We start from the raw sequence: 25,708 nt of genomic DNA, 5'->3' as shown, positions 1-25,708 counted from the left end.
GCGCCGCCTTGTGATAGCGGTGAGGCCTTGGGTATCAAAGCTCCACTGAGCTTCCCTCGCCTCGATTCAACTTACATTAGCTCGGATTGATTCCAGAGGGGTGTGCTCAAATTGTAACGAATTCCTTTTCGAAGGAATAGAAGCCGGTCTAGAAAACAATCTAAGTGGATCCATCATGCTTTTTGTTTGCTAGATTCTATAGGTTTGATTTGGTCGAGTCGGACTTGTTTTTGATTGCGTAGAATTCCCCTGAAATTAAGAATGTCGAACTGGTATGATAGAAGCCAATACAATGAATATCGACCTGAATTTGAATATGGACATCATCAGTATTATGACCATAGTGAGAATAGTGACTGGGGACGCCAACCTTTTCAAGGTTATGGTTCATACCATGGTGAGCCCAATTACTATCCACACATGCATCAGTCTTACGAGCAAGAAGATTATAGTACTAGTTCTTCGTCTCTAGAGGATACAATCAAACTATTGAAAAGTAGTCCTTATTATGATCCTTCAGTTCCTATTCCTTCTCTAGAAGAGACTCTCAGGAATTTAGCTAAGTCATCACGTCAGTTAGCTGAATCGACGTATAAATTAGATGAGGTGAATAATGTAGTTATGGACGAAAGAACTGCAACAACAACTGAATCTGTAGAAGATATCCTCAATAGATTAACTCAAAACTTAGATCCTACACTAAGGGAACTTTCTTTGGAAGAGACCCTTGAGAGGATAGCTGAGTCGACACGTAGACTTGAGTTAGAGACGAATGAAAGTATTGCTCGAAATAACTTGAATTGCCAATATAGTGTATCCAATAATACCCTTGAGAATGAAGATACTTTTTCACATAATCAAGATAACGAGGTTATAATTGGTAACACTACTTATTTAGATAAGGTTCAATCATCTTCGTACTATTATGATGATGAGGATAGTAGTGATGAAGAATCTGAAATATGTAGGCATAGTAATCAGGAATCTAGTAATCCAATTGAGCTTTATAGTGATTATATTATTTCTACTTCAAATCCAAATAATTTTTATGATTATTCACCTATTCAAAAGGACGAGGATTTGATTAGGGATACCACCGTTTTAGACGATGTAGTTTTTCCTTTTGATTACGAAGCCGATAGTGGTTTAGAGGAACGGGTTCATTTCGAAAATACTGTTTTAGAGTCTAGCGACTTAGAAACAATAGTCTTGGAAGAAGAAGATAGACCCGTAGAGATGAGTAAAGATGCACTACCTGATAATAACTTAGAAGAATCTCTTGAATATTTTAAGGACTCTGAAGATACGGAAATTCAAGAAATAATTAGAGGTCTATCTAGAGAAACTGAAAACTCTAAGTTTGGGGGTGATTATCACTTCCCTAGTGCCTTACCTTTAACTCTCAGAAAGTCCCCACACTTAGGACTTGACATCAATGCCTCAACCATTTTACAAGATTACTTTCATACTCGTTTTCCTGAACCTAGTGATGTCCATAAGGAAGTTCAGTTGTTAGAAACCCATCCTCTGGTTGATGAGGTTAGACCAGGCTATGATACTAAGATCGACTTTGTTTTCCCACCAAATATTTTTCAAACAATTGTGGGAACGTATAAATTTCAAATGTGTCAATTATTAAGTTCTGAGACTAAACCTAATTACTTTAGGATATTAGAATCGACACATTTTCTTAAGAATGACCACTACTCTCACTGTGGTCAATTATGTAAGTCAAACCTGATTGACTTAGAGGATCCTCAATTATTTAGGTTATTATTTTGTGCTTCTAAGTTCTTATTTAAGTACTTACAGACTCTAGGACCTAATAATTCGGATCTCAATTTTGAGGAGTTGCAGCCTAAAGAAATATATTTAGACCCTTTTATAGAACCTGAACCTGAACCACAATTAGATATAGATATCTTAATCAGGAAACTAGGTAAGGGCATGCTAGTCTTGTACATTTTCTTGGTTCACTGCAGTTTCCTTTTGTCAGCTCTTTTTGGTTTTAAAGACCCACAGTTATTCCGGCTACTGTTATACGGTTCGAGTTGACTAAACCTTTTCTAGTCTGGCTGAAGACTTTAAACTTAGCACTTCTTGGGAGGTAACCCAATCTCATGCAACCAGGTAATATCCTTCCTTAACTCTTTCTTCAAATGGTAACAGTTTCTCCTTGTTCATGCTTTTAATTTCATCTTTAGAACATTGAGGACAATGTTAGGTTTAAGTTTGGGGGTATGGGAGAAACTTTTTAGTTGCAGTATGAATAAATAAACTCCAGAGCTAGAAATTTATGCCTATTAGGATGCACTAACAATCTAAGTGGATGGAAGCATTTTGATTGTAGGAGTTTGAGGAACCAATCTGATTAGATGGAAACATCTAAAGAGTCTATTCATAAAAGCACAGAGCTCAGGTGTTAGAAATAACATGATAGTTTCACCATATCTCGTTGAGTCCTTTTCACTTCTATTTTTATTTTATTTTGTTTTTAAACTATGTTTCTCTAAGTGATAGGTGGGGCCCACGATTCAAGTTGTTACCAATGCTAGGGTGAATTAGAGTGATTGAGATACCATGAAAAAAAAAAAAAAAGTTGAAAAAGAAAAAGAGATGAAAAAAAAAAAAAAGATGAAAAAAAAAATGGTAGTTACCAAAAAGTAAAAAAAAAAAAAAAAAAAAAAAAAAAGAAATTGAGACCAGACCATTTGACCAAAAGGAATAAATTCAATAAAGTCGACCACTGGTACCCTTGTATATGCCAGTTGTGTTGACCTAGAGTTAGGTTATCGACCACTGGTACCCTTGTATATGCCAGTGTGTTGATTAGTCAGACTAGTATCTCAATCCATTAGGATAGGTTCATTTTGGCGGAGGCCTTCAGACAGATATGGGAAACGTCGTTCACTTAGTAAACATCAAAACCATCTATGTTTTCTATATCCATCTTCTTGATCTATCCATGTGATTAGTTTGACTCCGAATATGATGTCCATAGTGCAACTATCTGAGTAGAGCTCTGTCACTTTATATGAATTTTAGTATGCTTGAGTGCAAACTCGTGTACACAATTGGAATTTCGCATCAGGGTACTTCTTCCTGTAGTCAATAAGTATGCCAACCAAGGAGATTCTTTAGTGCCTTCCAAGGTTCTGCGTAGATAGCTAAGGTCTGGAGTACAGGTTTTGTGGGTATATCTCTGGTAAGCCCCCGAGACTATAACTCGGCCACTAGGGCCACCTAGGGGTTTAAAGGCTTATTGCATACGCTAAATGCAATCGACGATGCTGCGACAGTGAGTTAGGATTTTATTTGTAGTTTTGATTTGCTCGAGGACTAGCAAATAATAAGTTTGGGGGTATTTGATAGACGCATTTATGTGTCTAATATATCTCAATTGTATATAGTGTTAGTGCTCGATTTATACTTATTTGGTTATTTTATTATTTGTAGGTGTTTTTGGAGAAATAAGCTTTTGCGGCGAAATTGGCTAAAAATGGTTTTTGCGCTCGTGGGAGAAAACTACTATACGGACTCTCACATTGGATAAGGGGCAACCTAATTACTAAGGGGTGACCCATTTCCAGGCATCTGTTAAAGGGAGACCGGGACTGGTTAGGGGGACATCCTTCTCAAATTCAAATATTGAATTTTGGCGGGAAAAAGAAGTGTCACGTCTGGCACTTTTTGTGTTCGATTTCAAGCGAGTTTTAAGGAGATTAATGCCCGGATTTTCACTGGACTTGACTTCCTAGACTATAACAAGATCAGTACAACAAATTAGACCCAGCCAATTGGGCTGGAAAAGTCGGAAGAATCAACCAAAGTTCAACAGGACACGAACTCTCCGTTTAGGGTTCAAATATTTTTGAGATATTTGTGGAAGACTTCTACGCGTGGAAAAGGAATATATATCCTCTGGAATTACTATACGCTTAATTGGAGATATTTTAGGAAGGTTTGGACTGCTGAATATTGCGTAAGAGAGTTTGGCAGAGAAATAAACACGGAACTTGCTGAGGAGATAAACGAAAATATTGGGGAAGATTTAATCGACTTATTGTGTATATAAAGGCTGTTTAAAGTCTTAGGAAGGGTTATCAAGAAGTTTGGGGAAGTTTAGAGACCACAGAGACGCAGCAGAGAGGCTGGAAGACGAAGAACAGGAAGCTGCAGGAAAGCTTCCTGCTGCTGCTCGAGGAGGAAGAAGAGACGAAGAACGGACCCTTCAGGACCGTCGTTCTTAAACAGTGCTAGCAGCAGCAGACTTGCGTCGTTATTCAACAGCAGAATACCAGCGTCGCTTATCAACAGCAGCGCTGAGGTATCGTTCTTTTCTGGACGCTTAAAGTCGGTCGTAGTTTCACTGTATTATATTTTTCACTCTTTTAATCATATTTTGAGCATCAAGTATGTATTTTGAGAACATGATTATTATGAGTAGCTAAACCCCAATACTGGGATGATGGAGGAAACCATTCTTTATGCATGAGTATAAGAATTGGTGAAATCCTGAGTCCCAGTATCTCTTGATCCTGTGGCAATTTTTTTATATATTTTTGTTTTTAAATCTATTCAAGTCCGAGCATAGAATCCGTATTTACCGCAATCTTAATATTACAACACATATCCATGTTAATTCTTTGTCTTCAGATCCTGCAATTCCACCAGAATTTGAAAATTTCCCCCTACTGGTTCGAAAGGATCTCCAACTACTTGGTCTTTACTGTTCGATAAGAAGAAGGAATCAATTATTTCAGCTGATATGGATTAGTATTTGTCTCCGGTGTTTAATGGAAAGAAATATATGGACATTCCTTATGAGGTTTTCGATGAAGATATTCGGCAGTGTGAGGATAAGTTCATCGACACTTTTGTTAGTAGCAGATTACATTTCAATTGGGTTCGTAATGCTGTAAATCGAGCTTGGAAACCTAAAAGTAATATCAATATGACTATCCATGGTGACATTATGTTTATTTTTGAATTTCAATCTCCTAAAGATAGAATCCGAGCATTGGAAATGGGATCAATGTTTATTTCAAACAGACTGTTTATTGTTAAACCTTGGTCAAAAACAGTAGAACAAGAAATTGATGAACTAAAATCTCTTCCAGTATGGATGAATTTTATAAATGTTCCACTATTCATGTGGAATAAGAAAGGCTTGAGTACGATTACCAGCTACTTAGGTAAACCTCTTATGATGGATACTCAAACTCTAAATAAAAGCAGAATGAGTTATGCAGGATATGTGTTGAAGTAGATATTGAATGTGAATTTTCAGATTCTTTTACATTTACATTAGGGGGAAAGGACACAGTTGAAATCAACATGGATTATTCTTGGAAGCCTCCAAAGTGTAAAGAGTGTGTTGTATTTGGTCATAGTATTGCTCATTGTCCAAAACAAGTAATTTCAAGTCAAAAAGTGGTGCAAAAATGGGTTCCAAAACAGACTCCTGCAAACAAGGCTAAGGAGGGATGGATTACTAAGTCAAGAAAGGGAGTTAAATCAACAAAAGTTTCTACTAAAGTTGTAAACAATGAATCTTCACCTATTGATATTGATAAAGAACCTTTGATCCCTGCAATAGTAGTAAATAATGTTCTTCAGGAAGTTGTTTCAAGGGAAGATAAAAATGGCAAGGTTATAGTCACTTCAAATTCTTTCTCTATTTTGGATAAATGTATGGATTACACTCATGAAGTTAATTATACCTAAGCTGAACAAAGAAATTTTACTAAATATTTTGAAAGCAACTCAGTTGAAAACTAAGGAATCTGAGGCTACAAGTTCAGGATCAAGAGCTCATTTCCAAAGAAGGTCTGATATTTCTCCAGCAACTATTAATCTCTTTCCTAAGATCGCAGACTTAAAAAAGTCTGCTAGAGGTACCATCTCTCTCCCCAATAACTTAATATGAGTTTCAATATAGGGATGTTGGAACATCAGAGGTCTAAATGATCCTCTGAAACAGTTGGAAGTTAAAAATTTAATAAGAATGAATAAGCTTTCCATGATTGGTTTAGTGGAAACTCATGTTCAAGCCCACAGTAAAGTAAGAATAAGAAATAACATAAATCCTTCTTGGAGTTACTTAGACAATGATAGTGTAAATAGTGTTGGTAGAATTTGGATAGCTTGGGATCCTAAAGATGTCCAAGTTAATGTTTTGAGTTATTCTCCACATGCTATTTTTCTATATGTTTCCTTCTCTTCAATGATAAACTCTGTTGTAACTTTTATTTATGGGGAAAATTATTATATCACAAGAACTTCTCTATGGGATTCTATTATAGGCTTTGCTTCTTTTAATACTAAACCATGGGTCCTAATAGGTGAATTTAACTCTTTGTTGTTTCCTTCTGATAAAGTGGGGGTGCTTATGTTTTGCCTTATCATTATCAATATTTATCTAGATGTGTTCAGCTATCCAAGATTATGGATCTTCAATTTTCTGGTTGTTTTTATACTTGGATTAACTATCAACAAGATGATACTATTATCAAATCTAAACTGGACAGAGTGATGGTTAATATGGAGTGGATTCGACAATTCCAACTTTCTAAAGCTAAGTTCTTACTTCCAGGTATCTCAGATCAGTCTCCTCGTATTGTTTTTGTTGTTGAGAAAAGAAAACATGGCCCTCCCCCATTCAGATTTTACCATTTTATTTGCGATGAAAAAGATTTTATGGAGGTGGTTAGGAGAGGATGGAATATTGAAGTTAGAGGTAACCCAATGATTAGATTTGTTACTAAACTGAAGAGTGTTAAACATGAAACTATTAGGTGGAAAAAGTTAAGGTTTAAGAATATGTCTGAGCAGTTTTTACAAGCTAAAGGAAAAATGGACTCTGCCCAACTTCTTCTTCAATCTTATCCGCTAGATCATGAATTGGTTAGAAGAGAAAGAGCTTATGTAGCTGAACATGTTAAGTAGGAAAAATATGAAAAATCAGCTGCTAAACAGCAATCTAGAATCAAATGGCTAGATTTGGGAGACTCAAATACCTCTTTTTTCATAATTCTCTCAAAAAAAGAAGATCTAGAAATAATATTTTATCTTTATATGACAGAGAAAATGTTAAGATGGTAGAAGATGAGGAGATTGCTAAGGAATGTATATCTTTCTACTCTGAGTTATTTGGCAGTGATTTACCTGAAGACAAATCTACTTCTTCTTTGTTCAATTTTAGCATTAATGCTTGTGTTCAACATGATTATGTTGTTGATTTGATTAAGTATGTCACTAAGGAAGAAGTGGTAGCTGCACTACATTCTATTGGTTCAAGAAAGGCACTAGGGCCTGATGGCTTCTCTAGCCATTTTCTCAAATCTTGTTGGCCTTTGGTGGGAGATGATTTTGTTGAAGCTGTTCAAAACTTTTTTCATAAATCCAAGCTCCTAAAAGAAGTTAATAGTACCTTCATTACCCTGATTGCTAAGAAGAAAAATCTTTCTATTGTTTCAGACTATAGACCTATATCTTGTTGTAATATTACTTATAAGTGCATTACCAAGATTTTATCCTTAAGAATGAATAAGATTTTGGGAGGTCTAATAAGCAAAAATCAATATGCTTTTGGGAGACATATTCAAGATAACATCACGGTGGCTCATGAGCTGGTAAGGAATTATCACAGATCCAAAGGTACCCTAAGGTGTTCTTTAAAAATGAACCTTAGGAAGGCTTATGATACTGTTAAATGGGATGCTATTTTTTATATGTTAAAACAGATGGGCTTCCCTGATATATCCATTAACTGGATTGATCTGTGCATTAAAATAACTATATTTTCTATTCTTATAAATGGATCCCCTATGGTTTCTTTGGAGCTCAGAGAGGTTTGAGACAAGGTTGTCCAATCTCTTCTTATTTGTTTGTGCTGGCAATGGAGATGCTGAGTGTTACACTGCTTAAACAAGTTCAGATTCAGAAATTTGGCTCTCATCCAAGATGTAAGTTAACTAGTTTAACCCATTTGTGCTTTGCTGATGATGTAATGATTTTTTCCAAAGGAACTGCTGCTGCTGCTTCTATCTTAAAAGTTGCTCTTGATGAATTTAGTTCATACTCAGGCCTTGAGATCAATAATAAAAAAACCTCCTTATTTTGCTCTGCTGTGGATGATACTACCTTGCATCAAATTATTCAAATTCTAGATTGTACAGTAAGAGAATTGCCTGTTAGATATTTATGTGTTCCTCTCTTATCCACTAAACTTTCTTATAAAGATTGCTTACCTCTTCTTGAAAGAGTTGATGAGAGAATTCACTCTTGGAAGTATACATTTATGGCCTATCCTAGTAGAGCTTTGCTCATCAAGGAAGTTCTTTGTGGAATGTTGTTCTTCTGGTTTTCTTGCTTTGTACTTCCTAAAAGTGTTATAAAGGAGCTGAATACAACATTGAAAAGATTCTTATGGGCTGGTCCTACTCTAAAGAAGAGTTACAAGCCTATCAAATGGAGTTTTGCTTGTCATTCTTATGAAGAAGGGGGATTGGGCATTAAAGATTTAGAGAATACCAATGTTGCAGCTAATCTCAGGCACATTTGGGATTTGGTTTCTGGTAAAGATACCATTTGGAATTCTTGGGTTAAAAGCAATCTCATTAAAGATAATGATTTCTGGACTATGAAGATTCCACAAGATACTTCTTGGTGTTGGAGAAGAATATTGGATCACAGAGAGCTAGCAAAGAAACATATAGGACTTCTTTTGGGAAATGGAGCTTCCACTAGCTTCTTGCATGACAACTGGCACTCTAAATGGATTCTTGTTGACTGGGTGGAACCTCATATTTTAGAAACAATTGGTGCTACAGTTAATTAAAAGGTGGCTGACTTTATTTCTCTTGAAGGTCGGGTGTTTCCAGATTTTATGGAAGATGATATTCAAGAAGTAGTGAAGCAAGTATCTCTGACTGATTTCAACATTGCAGAGAATGATCAAATCTTCTGGAAATTAGGTGCTACATATAACTTCTCTATGAAAGCTACTTATATTGCTATAACTGATCACCTGCCTAGCCCTATTTGGAAGCACTTAGTTTGGTTTAAGAATCACATTCCTAGACACTCTTTTATAACTTGGTTAGCTCTCTTAAAAAGGCTGAAAACTAGAAGTAAGTTATGTAAATGGGGAACCATATCTGATCCTACTTGCATTTTATGTGGGAATGCTGAGGAGTCTGAAAATCATTTATTTCATGAGTGTTATTTTTCATCTGAAATCTGGAGAAGTCTTCTTCTTAAAATGAGAATTATTAAGGGTCTTGAGAGTTCTTGGGATGAAGAAGTTAATTGGTGTGCTCAAGCATTTACAGGTTCTAGTTGTATGGTTATGATTAAAAAGATGGTTCTTAATAGTTTTGTTTACCAAATTTGGAGAGAATGTAATAATAGAATATTTAGAACTCAAAATGGTTCTCAAGAACAAGTTAGTGTGCTTATCATACAAGAAGTGAGGTTCAAAAATGTTAGCTATGAACCATAAGGAGAATGATACCTTATATGCTAGAGATTTCATGAGAAGATGGAATATAGACTGTACTTTTGTTCTTCCAGAGATCATTTTCTTCACCTGGATGTATACCCATAATGATGAAGTAATGATAAATACAGATGGTTCAAAAACTGATACAGCAGCAGGTTTTGGGGCTATTATAAGAGATCATGAAGCTGAAGTGATTGGGGCTGTTAGTGGAGAAGGGCCAGTCATTTCTATGCTTTCTCATGAATTACAGGGTGTTGAACTTGGTCTAAATCTGTCTTTGCAGAAGCATAAGCTTAACATTCACCTATGTATCGATTCTATGGTTGTTTATAACTTTTTAACTAGTACTGCGACTGAGCCACCATGGAATGTGATTCAAATTTGGAGAAGAATTATGGCTTTGAAAAAGAAGTTTGCTAGATGGAGGATTACTTTCTGCTATAAGAAGCTAACAGAGCTGCAGATTTCTTAGCTGGTTTATACTTGGGCAGTTCTTGGACAAAAAATCGTCATGAAGAGTTTAATATGGATTTCAGAGAAATCCTGGCTGCAGATAAGGCACAACAGGTTTATCAGAGAAGGAAGACGAAGATAAACTAGTTTTGTTTTGATGTTTTCTTTTGTTTCGTTTGCGTAGTTTTGTTTTTCTTTTTGGCCTTGTGCCTGCGGAATGTGTCGAAACAAAAAAAAACAAAAAAAAAAGCTTCAAGTACTACTCCAGAAAAATCAAGATGGGCTGCCGAATCAAGTTGTATTTGAAATTCTGCCATTTGAGTAAATTTTGGAGAAAGAAAGAAATAGAGAAACTTTTTTAGTAAAAATTTGGTGTAAATTTTTAATTTGAAAACTACCTATTAATAGGCGACAAAAGAACTCGTCGTTGGCGTAAAAAATTTCAACGAACGATATTTATAAAATAGCAAGCGGTAGAGTCTCTGTTGTCGCTGATAAAATAAACAATATTGCTCGATAAGCAGCTGGTTTACCATACCGCTTGGTATGGGATTTCCCATGCCACCTGAAATGGTCATATATATATATATATATATATTTGCCCATGGTGCATAAGAATAGCCCTCATAACTGATTATGGTTTGAAATTGAATTTGCTGCATTCTGCATGACAAATCGGGTCTGGGCTGCGTGGATGGCTGATAGATTTTGGTCCATTGATAGTGGCGATGGGAGATTTAGTAATCTTCTTCCTTCATTCGTACCATGTTACCATACTTAACACAACCTGTAGTAGCATTGGCCTTTCTCGAGTCAATGCGTACCTTTCTACCAATTCACCAAACCAAAAGAAGAGATAATATAGAAAAACATAAAAAGTAAACAGCAGTAGCTTTAACTTGCGTTGCACTTGTACGGAAAAAGAATATGAATATTTTTTTTCTTGGATAGTAAAAAATCCGAAAAGTTTGCAGCAGATCGTGGATGTAAGCAAGACGATAACCCGAAAGGCCAAATTGTCTTCTACTCTCTCCGTCCCACATTAGTTGAGCCATTTGTAGTTTGCACAATTATTAAGGTAAGGAGAAAAGGGGTATCTTTAAGTATATTTTACAAGTATTCCCTTATGGATAATAACTTGTAAAACTTCGAAATGAATTTTCTCTTAAACTATACCACGGTTTTTCGTAAATTTTATACCGTTAAAAAACATTTTAAAACACCTACGTAACGAGTATAAACATGACTATCAATTATACATATTTCTTATAGTAACAATAATCAATTAAAAGGATAGTTTTAGAAATACCCTCTTGATTAGTAAAATAGCTCATCTATTTGTGAGACAAAATCTAAAACCAATTAGCTCAACTAATTAGGGACGGAGGGAATATAATAATAACCTATTCTATCATTCCACGACAAAATTCTTGGATTGTTATATATGCCGTTATCCAATCAAGCAAATTCAGATATATTTTTCTTCTTTTTTAACTCAATTAGTTCCCTTTGTGAACACGTAAATCACGAAGGCATCTATATGTTCACAAACAATGTTCGCACTCTAGGTACCGTCTCGCACTGATAATACGATTGCATTGATTCCTTGGCTCAAAACCCTCGGGTTTATCATAGCCTCATCTAATAACATCGCGAGGGGCATTTACGCAGGAGAAGATAAAGAAAACGAAGTATAAAAGTAAAACTCAAGGAGCGTTAGACGAATATAAAGTGCTGAAATGTAAATAAGACTGGGATTTACGTGGTTCAGCACTAAGGCCTACATCCACGGGGTTGTTGTTTCACTATATACTTGATGGTTACAGGGATAGTCGAGTGACTTTGGAGTTTACATAGATCTGTATATTGTAAAGGACTAACTTACACTCACAATCTTTCTCTCTCCTTCTCTCCCTGATTTTTCCCATCCCCTCACTCTTGGTGGAGAGGGGGTATTTATAGGGTTAGAGTGTGGGACCCATTTCTGAAGGCCGTTGGAACCTTATCTTCTTGTGTTTTGTGTCCATCACGCGGAGGTCTTCGTTCCTTACTTGATCACGCAGAGCCATCCTCGTTCGTTCCACGGGTTGATCGACACGTATACTGCTCGGAGTGTTTAATGCGGGTAGTTGAGGCGCCTGCTCGTGTCAGACAAGTGTCTTCTGCCCCTGTCACGTCCATGTCAGTTAACTTTCTCTCCACCGTTGATCTTAGCTTCTTTTGGGGATGAGATAAAGTAACTCTTCGGGAGTTATTTGGTGCTCCGCAGTACATCGTGTTTTCGGTGCATCTTTTAACTTCTGCCCTTAGATTTGTTCGGGCAAAGATCCGACGTCGCCGGGATAGGCTTCTTGGCTATGGGCGTGTGTCATCGTGTTTTGATGACTTTGCCTGCATGCTCTCCACGTATCTTCCTATATACACGTGTTCGACGATGAAATATGTACACACAATTTGCCCCTTTTCTTCGGGCTTGAGTGTTTAGTGGGAGCATTGAAGAAAACAGACGTTACATATTTTTCCTCTCTCCTAATAACTTCTCCTAGATACTTGGGCATGTTTCATATTCGTGCATTAACTGCTCATTTAATGGGAACATTTCCCATTCCTCCATTAACTTCCTTCTCTTTCTTTCGAATATATTAAGGAGAGAAGAAGAATTAATTTCATTCTCCTTGAAAATTAATTTCATTCTCCCTAAAAATTAATTTCATTCTCCCTAAAAATTAATTTCATTCTCCCTGTCAGTCTTCATTCTTTGTTCTTCAACCATTAAATTCTCTCTGCCTTAGAATTAATCACGCTCGCTTTCTTCTTTGTTTCTGGTTTGTTGTCCTCTTCCTGCTGCTGTTTGTGGTGGTGAGGTTTCTTTTCTTTGTTCATGTTGTTTTAAGCTGTGTTGATTGTAAATTTTCTGTTGTTGATCGTATCGTAGCCTCCCATTTCTGCTGTTGTCGTCCCTTGTTTGTGATAAAGAACCTCTTTTAATGCTTGTATGCTAGTTTGCCCCTGTTCTTCGTCTCAAATCGAGGAGGCCATTGTTTTACTTGTATTGATTGGACTTTTGAGTTTAGGGTTTTAGGGTTTTGGGGAATTTCAAGCATGTATGCTAGTTTTAGGGTTTCTGTGATATGTTGAGATGGACTGCTAATTTTGTGGTTTTTTGATCTTTGGTGATGTCCTTGTGTTTGTTTCTAACTTGTTTATGTTGTACCTCTTCGCAGCCATGTCTGATCGTCCGCGGCTTCCTTATCAAACTCCGGGTTGTAGTCTACCGAGATCCCCTCCGCGCAGAGAGTCTCAAATGGATCCCCGTGGTATTAGAGTTTCTTCTTCTGGGGCGAAGGCCTCTCCTCCTAGGAAACAGGGTCCCTCAAAAAATCCTTCCGGGTCTCGAAACGCTGCCGATCGTGCGGTTTCTCGTCCTCGTGATGACGTTAGGTGTACGCAGACACCTCCTCGTGGTGTCGCCTTTGATGTTCCTCCTCTGCGTTCTGTAGTGCCCGTGCAACACTCTCTGCCGCCGCCTCCAGTACTTTATTTCAAAGGGAAGAACACCAAAGGTGGTGTCCCGAGAGCTGAATCTTCTAAGAATCCTTCTTTGAAAAGAAGAGCTTCCGAGGATTTTGTTGGTTCGTCCGATCCCGCGGAAGAGGATGAGTCTGCCCCGGTGATACGCAGCGTTTCGGTCAGCAAGAAGAAAGTTACGTTCAAGCATATTGACCTTGAAGTTTTCAAGGAAAAGCATGAGCTTCAAGCCTTAGAGGTTCGTTTCTATGCCCCTGAGGATGATATTACTTATGAGCTCATCTCTTCCACTAATACTCACAGTCGTTTTGTGTCGCAATTATCGGGGGATTATCTCCGTGCACTGAGGGAGTGTTATATGCGGAGTAAGGGGGAGACGACGATGACGTGTTACGTTCAAAATCCCGCGGAGAGGGAATGGTATACTCCTGAAAACTTCAACAACTCCTTTGGTGATTACGTCAATAGTAGGAACCGTAAACCGTGGAGTGTTAGCCTTCGGAATCTCGCTGCTCCTCGGAGCGAAATTCGTCTGTTAAGTGAGGTGAGCGATGCCAAACTGAAGTATGTTCCAGGCACCGAGGGGTCTAGTCAGCGGAAACTTTTTCCGGCACGTGAGAGGATCAAGCATGACCATGATTATGAGTGGCACGCTATTGTTATTGAAATTGTTGGTCCTTGGGCGTACGGTTGGATTCCCGGTCCGCGCGGTTGGCGTCCTTCAGAGAGTAGCAGATCAGGTGAATCTCCTCCTGCTCGTTATGGAGATTTCTGTCCCTGGCGTTTAAATTTCGAAGGCATGAACTTTCCTTATGCCTTCGACGTCGTTGAAGGAGACGAGGAGGAAGGTTCTGGTGCTATACTTCCACCGAAGAGTGCCACTACTGCCAAGGTATGGTTATTGCAGATTCTGGCCGCGCCTCTCCTCCTTTTTTTTTATTTTTTTTATTTTTTTTTAAACTCAAGCTGTTCGAGAAAATAACTCTTTTTGTGGAACGTGTTTGTTTGCAGGTGTCGAAGAAGAAAAAGATTGGGCCGAAGAAGTCCTCTACCATTGTGACGGGTGAGGCTGAGGTTCATGAAGAAGTTACCAGTCCGGTAAACGAAGAGTTTGCCGAGGATGAGGAGATTTCTGATGGGGAAGAACGCACTGATACTTCCCCTCCTAATGTCGAGGAGGAGATTGGTGCGGGTTGTGATGGTAATGAGGGGAGAATTAATGCCGCGGTAGCTGACGGCAGTGTTATCGCTGATATGTCTGTTCCTGCTGGTGATGTTGCGGAAACTCTCCCCACCATTTCTCAAGAGTTCTCTTTTGACAGGATTTATTCCGCAGGGGAACTCTTTGACGATGCTCTCGATTTTCCTGAAGACTTCTCTCTGCTTTCCCCTAATGATGATTGGGATGTGCTCGGGGGTTCTGGTAAGGAAGACGCTGCTGTTCAGGATGGGGGCGCGATGATCATGATGCGCATGTTGATGCCGAAACTTGTGCTGATGGGGCAATATCAGCAAAGGGGAAGTCCGTGGTTGACTCGCCTTCCGAGGATTTCCCTCATTCGCTGACGTTTGAGGGTGAGGACGCCATAATGGATTGGCTCAAGAAAAAGGGTCTGCTGTTTGTCCCTCATCCTGCCCCGGTGGTTGCTGGTGAAAAGGATTCCGATGCTTATACCCGTCGGATGATGGAACTATCTTCCAAGGCGCGGGTATCTGAGATGTGGGGGAAAAGCTTGAGTGTTCCCGAAGCTACCCTCGTATCGGAGCCTCCTACTTCTGTCGCGGATATGATGGCCATAGCCGATGGGTACCAATATGGTTTTCCTCAGCAGCGTGTCTTGGAGGTAAGTCTTCGTACATATCTCTTCGTGACGATTGAATCCTTCGGTGTAATAATGTTTGCCGTTTTGATGTGTAGATGATGAGGAGTGAGCATTGTAACCATGTGTTGTATCAATTCTTTAAAGCGAAATCTTTGAAGTGGAGGCTAAGCTTCGTCACAGAGAAAAGGAATTATCTGCGGCTGAGGTGGAAATAGAAGAACTGAAGAAAAGCCTTAAAGAGAAAGAAAGGCTGGGTGAAGCGGAGGCTGGTCTTCGTTCAGAGCTTGCTGCCGTTCGCGCTGAGTTAGAGCAAACTCGCGGCCAAGTTTCAGCTTTCACAGGTTTGGTTCTTTTTCCTCTTTTACCCTCGCAGTTCGTCGTAATTCCTCTATACTACTTAGTTGTTCTGTCTGAGTCTCCCCACCCTATCTCCAGTGGGTGGCGTCCCCGAGCTGATATGGCCGAAACGAAAGGGCACGACAAAAATCTCGTATCAAAGAGCTGGTCGAGAAAATTAAGAGCGAAGCCAAAAAGTGGGACGCTCGGGCTGAGGGATGGCGCGCAAGGCATGTTCAAATGGTTGATATGCAGAATCTGTATAACCATGACCGTACTTTTTCAATGGTACGCTGCTGTGGACACGTGAGAATCTGCGGGAATCCCGTGAGCGCACTTCATTGTTGGAGTCTAGGATACATCTTCTGGAAGAGGAATTACGAAAGGCTCGCTCCCTTCCTTTTCCGGGAGTTAAGGAGAGCATGTGTCTTACCAGAGAAAGGGACGATGCCAGAGCCGAAGTTGGGGCTCTAAGCAAAGCCCTTGCTGCGTCTCGCGCTGAAATAGCCGCCAGGCTGAGTCTGAGAGAAATCTGAAGTATGTATGTACAGACTTAGCAAAGGGGTATCAGAGATAAACAACGAAGTCAACCACCTTCGTCACATGGATTCGATGAAGCAGGTAGAATTAGATGCCAGTCAATTTACTCTCACCAACCTTCAACTAGATTATAAGAAATTATCCGCGGAATATGACCATCTTGATGAAGCGCGAGATGCGGTTGTTAATGAGTATGAAGAGGCTTCGGCTTGTGTCGAAGGTATAACCCTATTTCATCGAGTGTGATTGTGTCTTTTCTGTGCTAACTCCCTGGTGTTGTCTTTTTCAGAGCTCGAGGGACAACTCCGCGTTGCAAATGAAAAATTTGAAAAGGCTCAATCTTCCTTAGCGCAGCAGGAAGAACAGACTAATCATTTTAAGAGTTTGGCGGCATCCCGCGAGGAGGCCGTTGGTGCTGCTTCTAAAGAAGTGAATCGTCTATCTTCGTTGTTATCCCAAGCCCAGGGACGACAGTTATTATGCATAAGGCTCGGTGTCAATTGGCTGAGGAGACAAACAAGATGCTGGAGAAGATTGAGCTTGGCCTTAAGACCGAGCATGGCCTCGTGAAGAGCTATCCGCGTCGTCCAGTACCTGCCTCCTTGCCTGGCTCCTCGGGACCCTCATCTGGTGGGAGCGTCCCTTCAACTCTTCGGAACAACCCTGCTGATGGGGCGGCATCTATCTAAGTAGAGACCGCGGCAATCATTATCCTTCCGTTAGATTTTGCTAGTATTTTGTAAAAAGAATATTTTTGATGTGTATTCCTTGTATTGGCCTTGCCGCTTTTTTAACCAACCTTTATGAAATGGATCATTTTTTTGATATACCTGCAATATCAGTTTGTTGTTTATTTTAAGCATTGTGATGAAGGACACTAAAAACAAAAGAAGAGTTTTTTAAGTGTTTGGGTGCGATACCGAAGGGAGGTACCTTCGTGATCGTCTTGAGACCTGTCACCCCGCTGGCGAACCCTTGGCCAGAGGATTCCCAGACGGTGGGGGCCGAGGCAACGTTCTAGGATATGGGGTTAAAATATTTACATACACCCATTCCGTCGACCCGTTGCCTTAAGATTGGTTGGGTATCTCTTTCTGCTGGGTGCCTTCCCCCTGGTCTTACACTTATGGACACTGATGGGGGAGCCCTGAGAGATTGTAGATTAACTACTTTCCCCAATATTGTTGATAGGTTTTGTTTACTTGAATTTTAGAAAGCTTGTTTGATTGATAGGTTGAGGCCTGCAATTCCTCGTCCAGAGATAGAAACATGTAGAGCGGTCACGCTGCCTTCTTCTTCTGGTCTTCTTCACGCAGATGCAAAGCTGCGTTGCTCCTATGGGTAATATGGTTTAAGCCACTTAGCATTCCAAGGATGCCGGAGGACCTCGCCTTTCAGATTGCGAAGGTAGTAGGAACCGTTTCCCAATGTCGTGTATTATAAAAGGTCCTCCCCACGTAGGTGCTAACTTTCCCCATCTCTTTTCTCGTTGATACTGTGGGATTGTTCTCAACACATACTGCCCCTCTACAAAATTTCGAAGCTTTACCTTTTTGTTGTACTCCCTTGCTAGTCTTCGTTGATAATTTTCCATCTTCTGCAATGCTGCTTCCCTTCTTCCTTCTAGATCGTCCAATCTCTCTAACATCATGTCTGTTGTGAGATTTTTCTCCCGCTTCGGTCTTTGTGGTTGGCATGAGGATCTCTGTTGGGATGACTGCTTCAGCTCCATAAGTGAGGAGAAACGGGGATTCCCCAGTGGCAGATCTTCTGTTGTTCTGTATGCCCATAACACATTATGCAACTGTTCACACCATCGCCCCTTATGTTCGTCTAATTGTTTTTTGAGGATAAGGGCGAGGGTCTTGTTAGTGGCTTCCGCCTGTCCATTGCTTTGAGGGTATATGGGGGTGGATTTGTTCTTCCTTATTTTGAAAGTATCGAAGAGCATGTCTATGTTTTTCCCCTGTAATTGCTTACCATTATCGGACACGATTTCTGCTGGTATGCCGAACCTGCAAATGATGTTCTGGAATATGAAAGTAAACACATCCACGTCTCTGATCCTGGCTAAGGCTTTAGCTTCCACCCATTTACTGAAGTAGTCCGTGGCTACTATCAAAAATCGTCTTTTCCCTGACCCTTCGACGAAAGGCCCGACGATATCTATGCCCCATTTTGCAAATGGCCACGGGCTATCTACAGAATTTAACATTGTTGCCGGCGCGTGTATCTTTTTGGCGAAGCGCTGACATTCTTCACACCGTCGGGACATCCTTGCGGCATCCTGTATCATTGTGGGCCAGTAATATCCTTGCGTTTTTGCTTTGTCGGCTAGTGATCTCATGCCGCTATGATTCCCTGCGTCACCATAATGGATGTCGTTTAGAATTCGATGCCCCTCTTTCCGGGATAAGCAACGTAGTAACGGTCCGAGGAAGGATTTCTTGTACAGGACCCCATCCCGGAGATCATATCTTCCTACTTTGGAGAGTATTTTCCTAGCTTGTTTATGATCCGCGGGTAAGCTTCCCTTTTCGAGAAACGCATGGATCACCATTCTCCAATCATCTTCGTTGCTGAAGTCTTCGTCTTGATTTGCTCTTGACAGGATATCTTCTTCGTCAAAATCGTTATGGATGTCTTCTCCTACCTGGTCTTCGATATTTTCTTCCACTGTATCTTGATTGGTAGCGAAGGAGAATTGAGATGCAATCGAAGGCTCGTATACCCTTGTTATTTTAATAGCTTCGACGCTTTTATCCTTCAGCATGGATGATATATATGCTAGGGCATCCGCGTGCCTGAGATCCCTTCTGCATAAGTGCCGGAACTTGATGTTCGGAATTTGTGATGCCAATGTTTGGACCAAGGCCATGTAAGCTGAGAGGGTGTCATCGTACACATTGTACTCGAGCCCTATTTTCCGTATGACAAGCTGAATCACTTGTCAGTCTTACATCGGTTACCCCCATTTCTATTATTACACGGAGGGCATGTACGACTGCCTCGTATTCGACGATGTTGTTGGTATGCTCTTTGAATTCTAACCTGAGTGCCTGTACAATCCTTTCTCCGGTTGGGGTGGTGATGACAATGCCTATTCCTGCTCCTTCCTTATTTTTGGAACCGTCGACGAAGACTTCCCATTGTCTTTGACTCGCGGGTTCGAGGATATCCATTGGATCCTTGCTTTCTTCCTCGGCTTCTGGTATTCCCTTAATCTCTTCGTCGTTGTCCAGGGGGAGGTCTGCTAAGAAATCCGCCAAAACTTGGGATTTTCGAGAATGTTGAATTTCATGAATGATGTTGAATTGGTCCAGGTGGGTGTTCCACTTGGCTATTCTGCCCACTTTTCCCGCGCTTTTGAGGACTGCTTCCAGTGGTGCTTTGCATGGGACCCGGACGAAGTGAGTTAGGAAGTAGGTTCTCAGCTTTTGAGTAGCCCAACCAATGCTAGGATAAGCTTTTCGATCGTTTGGTTTAGTTCCTTTTTCCGCATAAAAAAAAAAAAAAAAAAAAAAAAAAAAAAAAAAAAAAAAAAAAAAAAAAAAAAAAAAAAAAAAAAGAATTGAGGGTCTTACTGACGTAATAGATAGGCTGTTCTATCTTCGTATTGGTTTTGACCAACACTGCGCTGACTGCGTCTTCTGTTGCTGCTATGTATAATGCCAAAACCTCATCAGGATCCGGCTTCTGCAGGATCGGAATTGAAGCTAGGTGTTCTTTGATTTTTTGGAAGGATTCTTCGCATTCTGCGGTCCATTCAAACTTGCTCCCTTTTTTTGAGAATATTGAAGAAATGTTTGCATTTGTCCGAGGATCGGGCAATAAATCTGCCCAAGGCTGCTATGGACCCATTGAGTTTCTGCACTTCTTTTAAATTCTTCGGGGATGGCATTTCTACTATGGCCTGAATCTTCACTGGGTCTACCTCAATGCCCCTTTTTGTTACCAGATACCCGAGGAATTTCCCCGAGGTGACGCCGAAAGTACATTTCTCTGGATTCACTTTCATGTGATGTTTTCTCATTGCTTCGAAGATATCTCTCAGATCCTGGTGGTGATCTTTGCGCAACTTACTTTTGACGAGCATATCGTCAACGTAGACTTCTAAGGTACTACCAATCCATGACCTGAAGATAGCATCGACCATTCTTTGGTATGTTGCCCCTGCGTTTCGAAGTCCGAAGGGCATTCTAGTGTAGCAATAAAGGTCATGTGGGGTGTAGAACGCTGTGTGTGGCTGATCTTCTTCTGCTAGGGCTACTTGGTTGTAGCCAGAATGTCCATCCATGAATAACAGTTCTTCATATCCTTCTACTGCTTCTACCAGCTGATCTATACTTGGCAGGGGATAGCTGTCCTTTGGACATGCCTTGTTGAGGTTAGTAAAATCGATGCATATTCTAACCCCTCCATTTTTCTTAGGAACGACGACCATGTTAGAGATCCATGTAGGGTACTTGACTTCCTTGATAAATCCTGCGTCTAGTAGTTTCCGAAGTTCTTTTTCCACTGCCTTATGATACTCTGGTGCAACTTTTCTAATTTTCTGCCTGAACGGGGGTGTGCCTGGTATGATGCGTAGCTCATGTTGGATTACTTTCGGGTCAATCCCCGACATATCTCCTAGCTTCCAGGCGAATATATCGGCGTATTCTTTAAGTAATTTGGTTAGAGAATCTTCTCTTCTTTCGTCCATTATGGTCCCTACTTTGATCATCTTCGGGTTTTCTTCCGTTCCTATGTTGATTTCTTTTACGGGCTCTACTGGCGTGAACACCGGCTTCGGGTCCCCGAGGACTGGGACCTTCTTTGATTGCTATTTGGTATGTTTTTGTCCTTCGTTGGCTGCTGAAGTACTTGTCTCTGTGCTTAGTACATTATCATCTTTTTTCAAGCCCTTTCCTGTAGTTTCGTTGAGGAACAGGTCTATGGCCTTCTCTTTCGCGGCTTCTTTATTTTTAATTCTTCGGGTTTTTCGCTGCTCTTCTTGTTCGTTGTTGATACGATCCTGAGTGGCTTGGCACTCTCTTGCAGAGACCCGATCTCCCTTGATTTCCATTACTCCCTCAGGTGTTGGGAATCTGAGATATTGGTAGTACGTTGCCGCCACTCCCTTGAGTTTATGTAACCATTTTCGTCCAATAATGGCATTGTAGGGGGATGGGGCGTCCACCACGCTGAATCGTGTTTCTAATTTCATGGGTCCAGCGTCAACTTGCAACACGATGTCTCCCAATGGCTTTGTGGGTGCTCCATTGAATCCGTAGATGGTGTAATAAGAGGTCATTAGATGTTCTTCATGGAGCTTCATTCGTTTGAATGCGTCGTAGAATAGAACGTTCACTGAGCTTCCCCCGTCTATGAGGATTTTTTTAAGGTTACATCCAGCCACTGGTAGTGTGAGGACCAGGGGGTCGTTATGGTCTTCCATATCTTCTTCGATATCTTCAGCATCGAAGATAATAGGTGAGTCCATCCACTCTTCGTGCTCGTCCACCTCTATCCCATCGATCTTATACAATTCGCAGCGGTCTTCGAACTGCTTCCGTAACCTCTTTCCTATCTGTGCTGTAAGTGAGGGCCCTGCGGCTTCAGAACACGAGATGGTGTTGATTGTGCGGTTCCCTTCTGGAAGTTGGACTGGCTTGGTTCGTTTGGATCTATCCTCGGCGACATCCTTTTGTACGTAATGTTTGAGCTCGCCAGCATCAATTAATTTTTGGATCATTATTTTGAGGTTTTTACATTTTTCGGTCTGGTGTCCGTTGAAGCAGTGATATTCACAGTAATCTTTAGACTTCTCGGTTCTCGGGGGCTGTTTTCCCTTAGACCATGGCCACTCCAGGTTTTCCCTTTCTTTGATCTCTCGCAGGATCCGAGCATAGCTAGCGTTGAGCTTCGTGTAAACTTGATCTTCGAATTTTCGGTCGCCTGTTCGTCGTTCATCCCTTCGTTCCTTCCTGTCTTCGTGAGGCCGCTCCACTGAGCAATTCCTTTTGGACCCATTGGTTTGTTCTGCTGAATTGGTACGGTGAGACCTCTGCGTGTACGCCCTCGGGTTTTCACGCTGGATTTCTTCAAGACGAGCGTGCTTTTCAATAATTATTCGAAGATCTCCCTCTGTCTTAGGCACGCTTCCATGAATCTCAACAAATAGTGGACTCATTCGGTCTAATCCCCACTTGTAGCCGTTGATACTTACCACTGGGTCCACACTTCCTATGGCTTGGCAGATCTTGTGCCATCTGTTAGTGTATTCCTCGTGGTTTCCTTGTAGCCAATTGCCAGTGAAAAGAGCTTATCCATTCCGGTGTTAACAGTCTTGTTGTACATGTAAGTTCTTAAGAACTTCTCTGCGAGTTGGTCGTAAGAGTGGATGGAGTCTGGCGGCAGATTATCAAACCAAGACAATGCCGATCCCTTAAGGCTTGACGGGAAGTATCTACAGAGTACGGCGTCGTTCTGACTCCATCTAGCTAAGACACGGTTATAATACCGAATATGTGCAGCGGGATCACTGGATCCGTCATAGCATTCGAACGTCGCGACAGGGCATTTCAGCGGAATAGGGGTGTTGGCCAGGCGATGAGTTAGGGGCGTGGAGTTGGACTCTCTCATGACCTCTTCTAACCTTCCCCCGCCTTGTCTACTTTTTAATTGCCTGATTTCGGCCATCATTTCATCACGCATCTCTTCCATCGCGCGGTGATGCCCTACGCTCTTCTGCTCGTGATAGTCTGACTCTCCGTCATTGTAATCTGGGTCAGATGCGCTACTTCCCCTAGCCGTGTCTCCATTGGATGCTACGATGACTCTTCGGTCTCGATTTGGTTCTAGTGCCTTTGAATTTTCCTCATCAAGTTGCTGGATGGTCTTCGTGCTTAGGGCAATCCGGTCTTTTAAATCTTGGTTTTCTCTGGCCAGCAGAACTACATCAGCGTAAACCTGCTGGCTCTTCTTCAATTCTTCAAGCTCAGCCATCAGTCGATGTGATTGGTTTGACCCCTGATTGGGAGTCCCCGCTCGTGCTACTACGGCCATGGTGCCGCCTTCTTCTATGGTTTGTACTAAAGATGGTGGAGGTTCAGCTTCGGTTGGTGGCAATTCCAAATCGGGCGGAGTGCCCACCGGCACAGTTTGATTCTGTTCGTTTGTTGGTGGCATTCCGAAGGTTGGCGGGTGCGCGGGTTGATGTGTTTTGGATTCATCCACCCTTTCTTTTGGTTGGTGAGATTGATTCAAGAGTTTTGCTGGCTTCCGCAGCCTTTGGGGCTGCCGCTGCCGTACTGTACTTCGCTGCCGCTGCTCTGAGGGCCGCGACTGCAACGGAGTTAGCGTTCATAGGCGAAGTGATTTCCACAGTGTTCTGTTTCTGACTAGTTATTTTGGCTTTGTCCCCTTTCTGCTTGCTCCGGGTGATGACCGGGGTTGTCCTTGGTGCTTCCTTTGACGAGGCTTTGGATTTTCCTGCTTCCTGCATCTTTTCAATCGTGCTGTCGTTTTCTTTCTGCACAAGGGAATTTCAAACAGCGAGAAACAGAAATGTCCGTGCGGATCGGGTTAGTTTACGAAATTCATTACTCCAAGACAGAAAAAAACTGCCCGAGGGCCACAGAGAACTTTTAAAAATGCGGGTTCATTGAAGGTATGTGGATACGTGAAAGGATCCCTTTGAAAATGCACGTAGATCTTTTTGAAAATTTTCAAAAACCCACCGGAAAGACAAGTCCGTACGAGATCTAAAAAATGTAAATCCATGGATCTAAGCAATAAATCTTTTAACCAGTTTGAATTGCTTCGACAGATACTGCCAGAGCTAATGAAGTAGAGCAATCATATGCTAATTTAATATGAAATCACAGGATAAAATAAATCTTTTACCGGGACGAAGTCCCTGTTTCTAGCGCCAAATTGTGAACACGTAAATCACGAAGGCATCTATATGTTCACAAACAATGTTCGCACTCTAGGTACAGTCTCGCACTGATAATACGATTGCATTGATTCCTTGGCTCAAAACCCTCGGGTTTATCATAGCCTCATCTAATAACATCGCGAGGGGCATTTACGCAGGGGAAGATAAAGAAAACGAAGTATAAAAGTAAAACTCAAGGAGCGTTAGACGAATATAAAGTGCTGAAATGTAAATAAGACTGGGATTTACGTGGTTCAGCACTAAGGCCTACATCCACGGGGTTGTTGTTTCACTATATACTTGATGGTTATAGGGATAGTCGAGTGACTTTGGAGTTTACATAGATCTGTATATTGTAAAGGACTAACTTACACTCACAATCTTTCTCTCTCCTTCTCTCCCTGATTTTTCCCATCCCCTCACTCTTGGTGGAGAGGGGGTATTTATAGGGTCAGAGTGTGGGACCCATTTCTGAGGGCCGTTGGAACCTTATCTTCTTGTGTTTTGTGTCCATCACGCGGAGGTCTTCGTTCCTTACTTGATCACGCAGAGCCATCCTCGTTCGTTCCACGGGTTGATCGACACATATACTGCTCGGAGTGTTTAATGCGGGTAGTTGAGGCGCCTGCTCGTGTCAGACAAGTGTCTTCTGCCCCTGTCACGTCCATGTCAGTTAACTTTCTCTCCGCCGTTGATCTTAGCTTCTTTTGGGGATGAGATAAAGTAACTCTTCGGGAGTTATTTGGTGCTCCGCAGTACATCGTGTTTTCGGTGCATCTTTTAACTTCTGCCTTAGATTTGTTCGGGCAAAGATCCGACGTCGCCGGGATAGGCTTCTTGGCTATGGGCGTGTGTCATCGTGTTTTGATGACTTTGCCTGCATGCTCTCCACGTATCTTCCTATATACACGTGTTCGACGATGAAGTATGTACACACACCCTTAATATAATTTCATCAAAAAATTAGTTAAAAAGGTTTCTGTTGATTCTCATGGGCAGCTTGTTCTTCCTAGTCAGGTATCTAAATTCTCACAAATCGATTATTATGGCAAAAATCTTAATATTAAAACTTTTAATCAGCCAAGAGAAATGCAATAAAATTTAAAAATTGGTGACCCATTATATTCACAGTTTACATCATCTCCATCGATCAAATTGTAATAGATGACTCTTTGGGTATTACTTATCCTCGTGTCATTGCCGCTTAATTTTAATAATATCTTCATGCTTCAGAAAAAGAAAAATAAAATAAAAACCTCCAATAAGGTTCAAACTAGCTCCACTTTTAATCTGAACAATTTTCACTATCATTTGTAACTAGATAAATTGTTGTTTTAACGAGAGAAAATCACACAAAAAATGGACGATCACAGGAAAAAAAACTAATATTGTGTTAAATAAATATAATAGACAGAGTCAAGATAAAGCAAAATTATACTCCCTCCGTTCTTTTTTAATAGGTCAGTTTTGTTTTTAGCGAAATTTAAGGAAATTAAGAGAACTAATCATTGAAAGTGGTCCTCATGACACTTGTCAATAAAAGAAGTGAAGTGAAATGGTCCCCATGACACTTGTTAGCAAAAGAAGTAAAGTGAAGTG

The 25,708-nt window shown here is 40.8% G+C and overlaps 1 protein-coding gene across 1 annotated transcript; it reads left to right on the top strand.

Annotated features, from left to right (window-relative positions):
* The first annotated feature begins 8,890 nt into the window (after positions 1-8,890).
* Positions 8,891-9,505, top strand: LOC113279071. The gene has a single exon (XM_026527783.1). The coding sequence runs from the start codon at positions 8,891-8,893 to the stop codon at positions 9,503-9,505; it is 615 nt and encodes a 204-aa protein (XP_026383568.1).
* Positions 9,506-25,708: the final 16,203 nt, after the last annotated feature.

The sequence above is a fragment of the Papaver somniferum genome, chromosome 5 (genome assembly GCF_003573695.1).
Source record: "Papaver somniferum cultivar HN1 chromosome 5, ASM357369v1, whole genome shotgun sequence".
Taxonomy (NCBI): Eukaryota; Viridiplantae; Streptophyta; class Magnoliopsida; order Ranunculales; family Papaveraceae; genus Papaver; species Papaver somniferum.
Note: the sequence above shows the minus strand (reverse complement) of the source record. Positions and strands in the feature narration are given on the sequence as shown.

What these genes read in the sequence shown, in the direction of transcription:
- LOC113279071 (XM_026527783.1), top strand. Translation starts at nt 8,891, where the DNA reads ATGGAAGATGATATTCAAGAAGTAGTGAAGCAAGTATCTCTGACTGAT.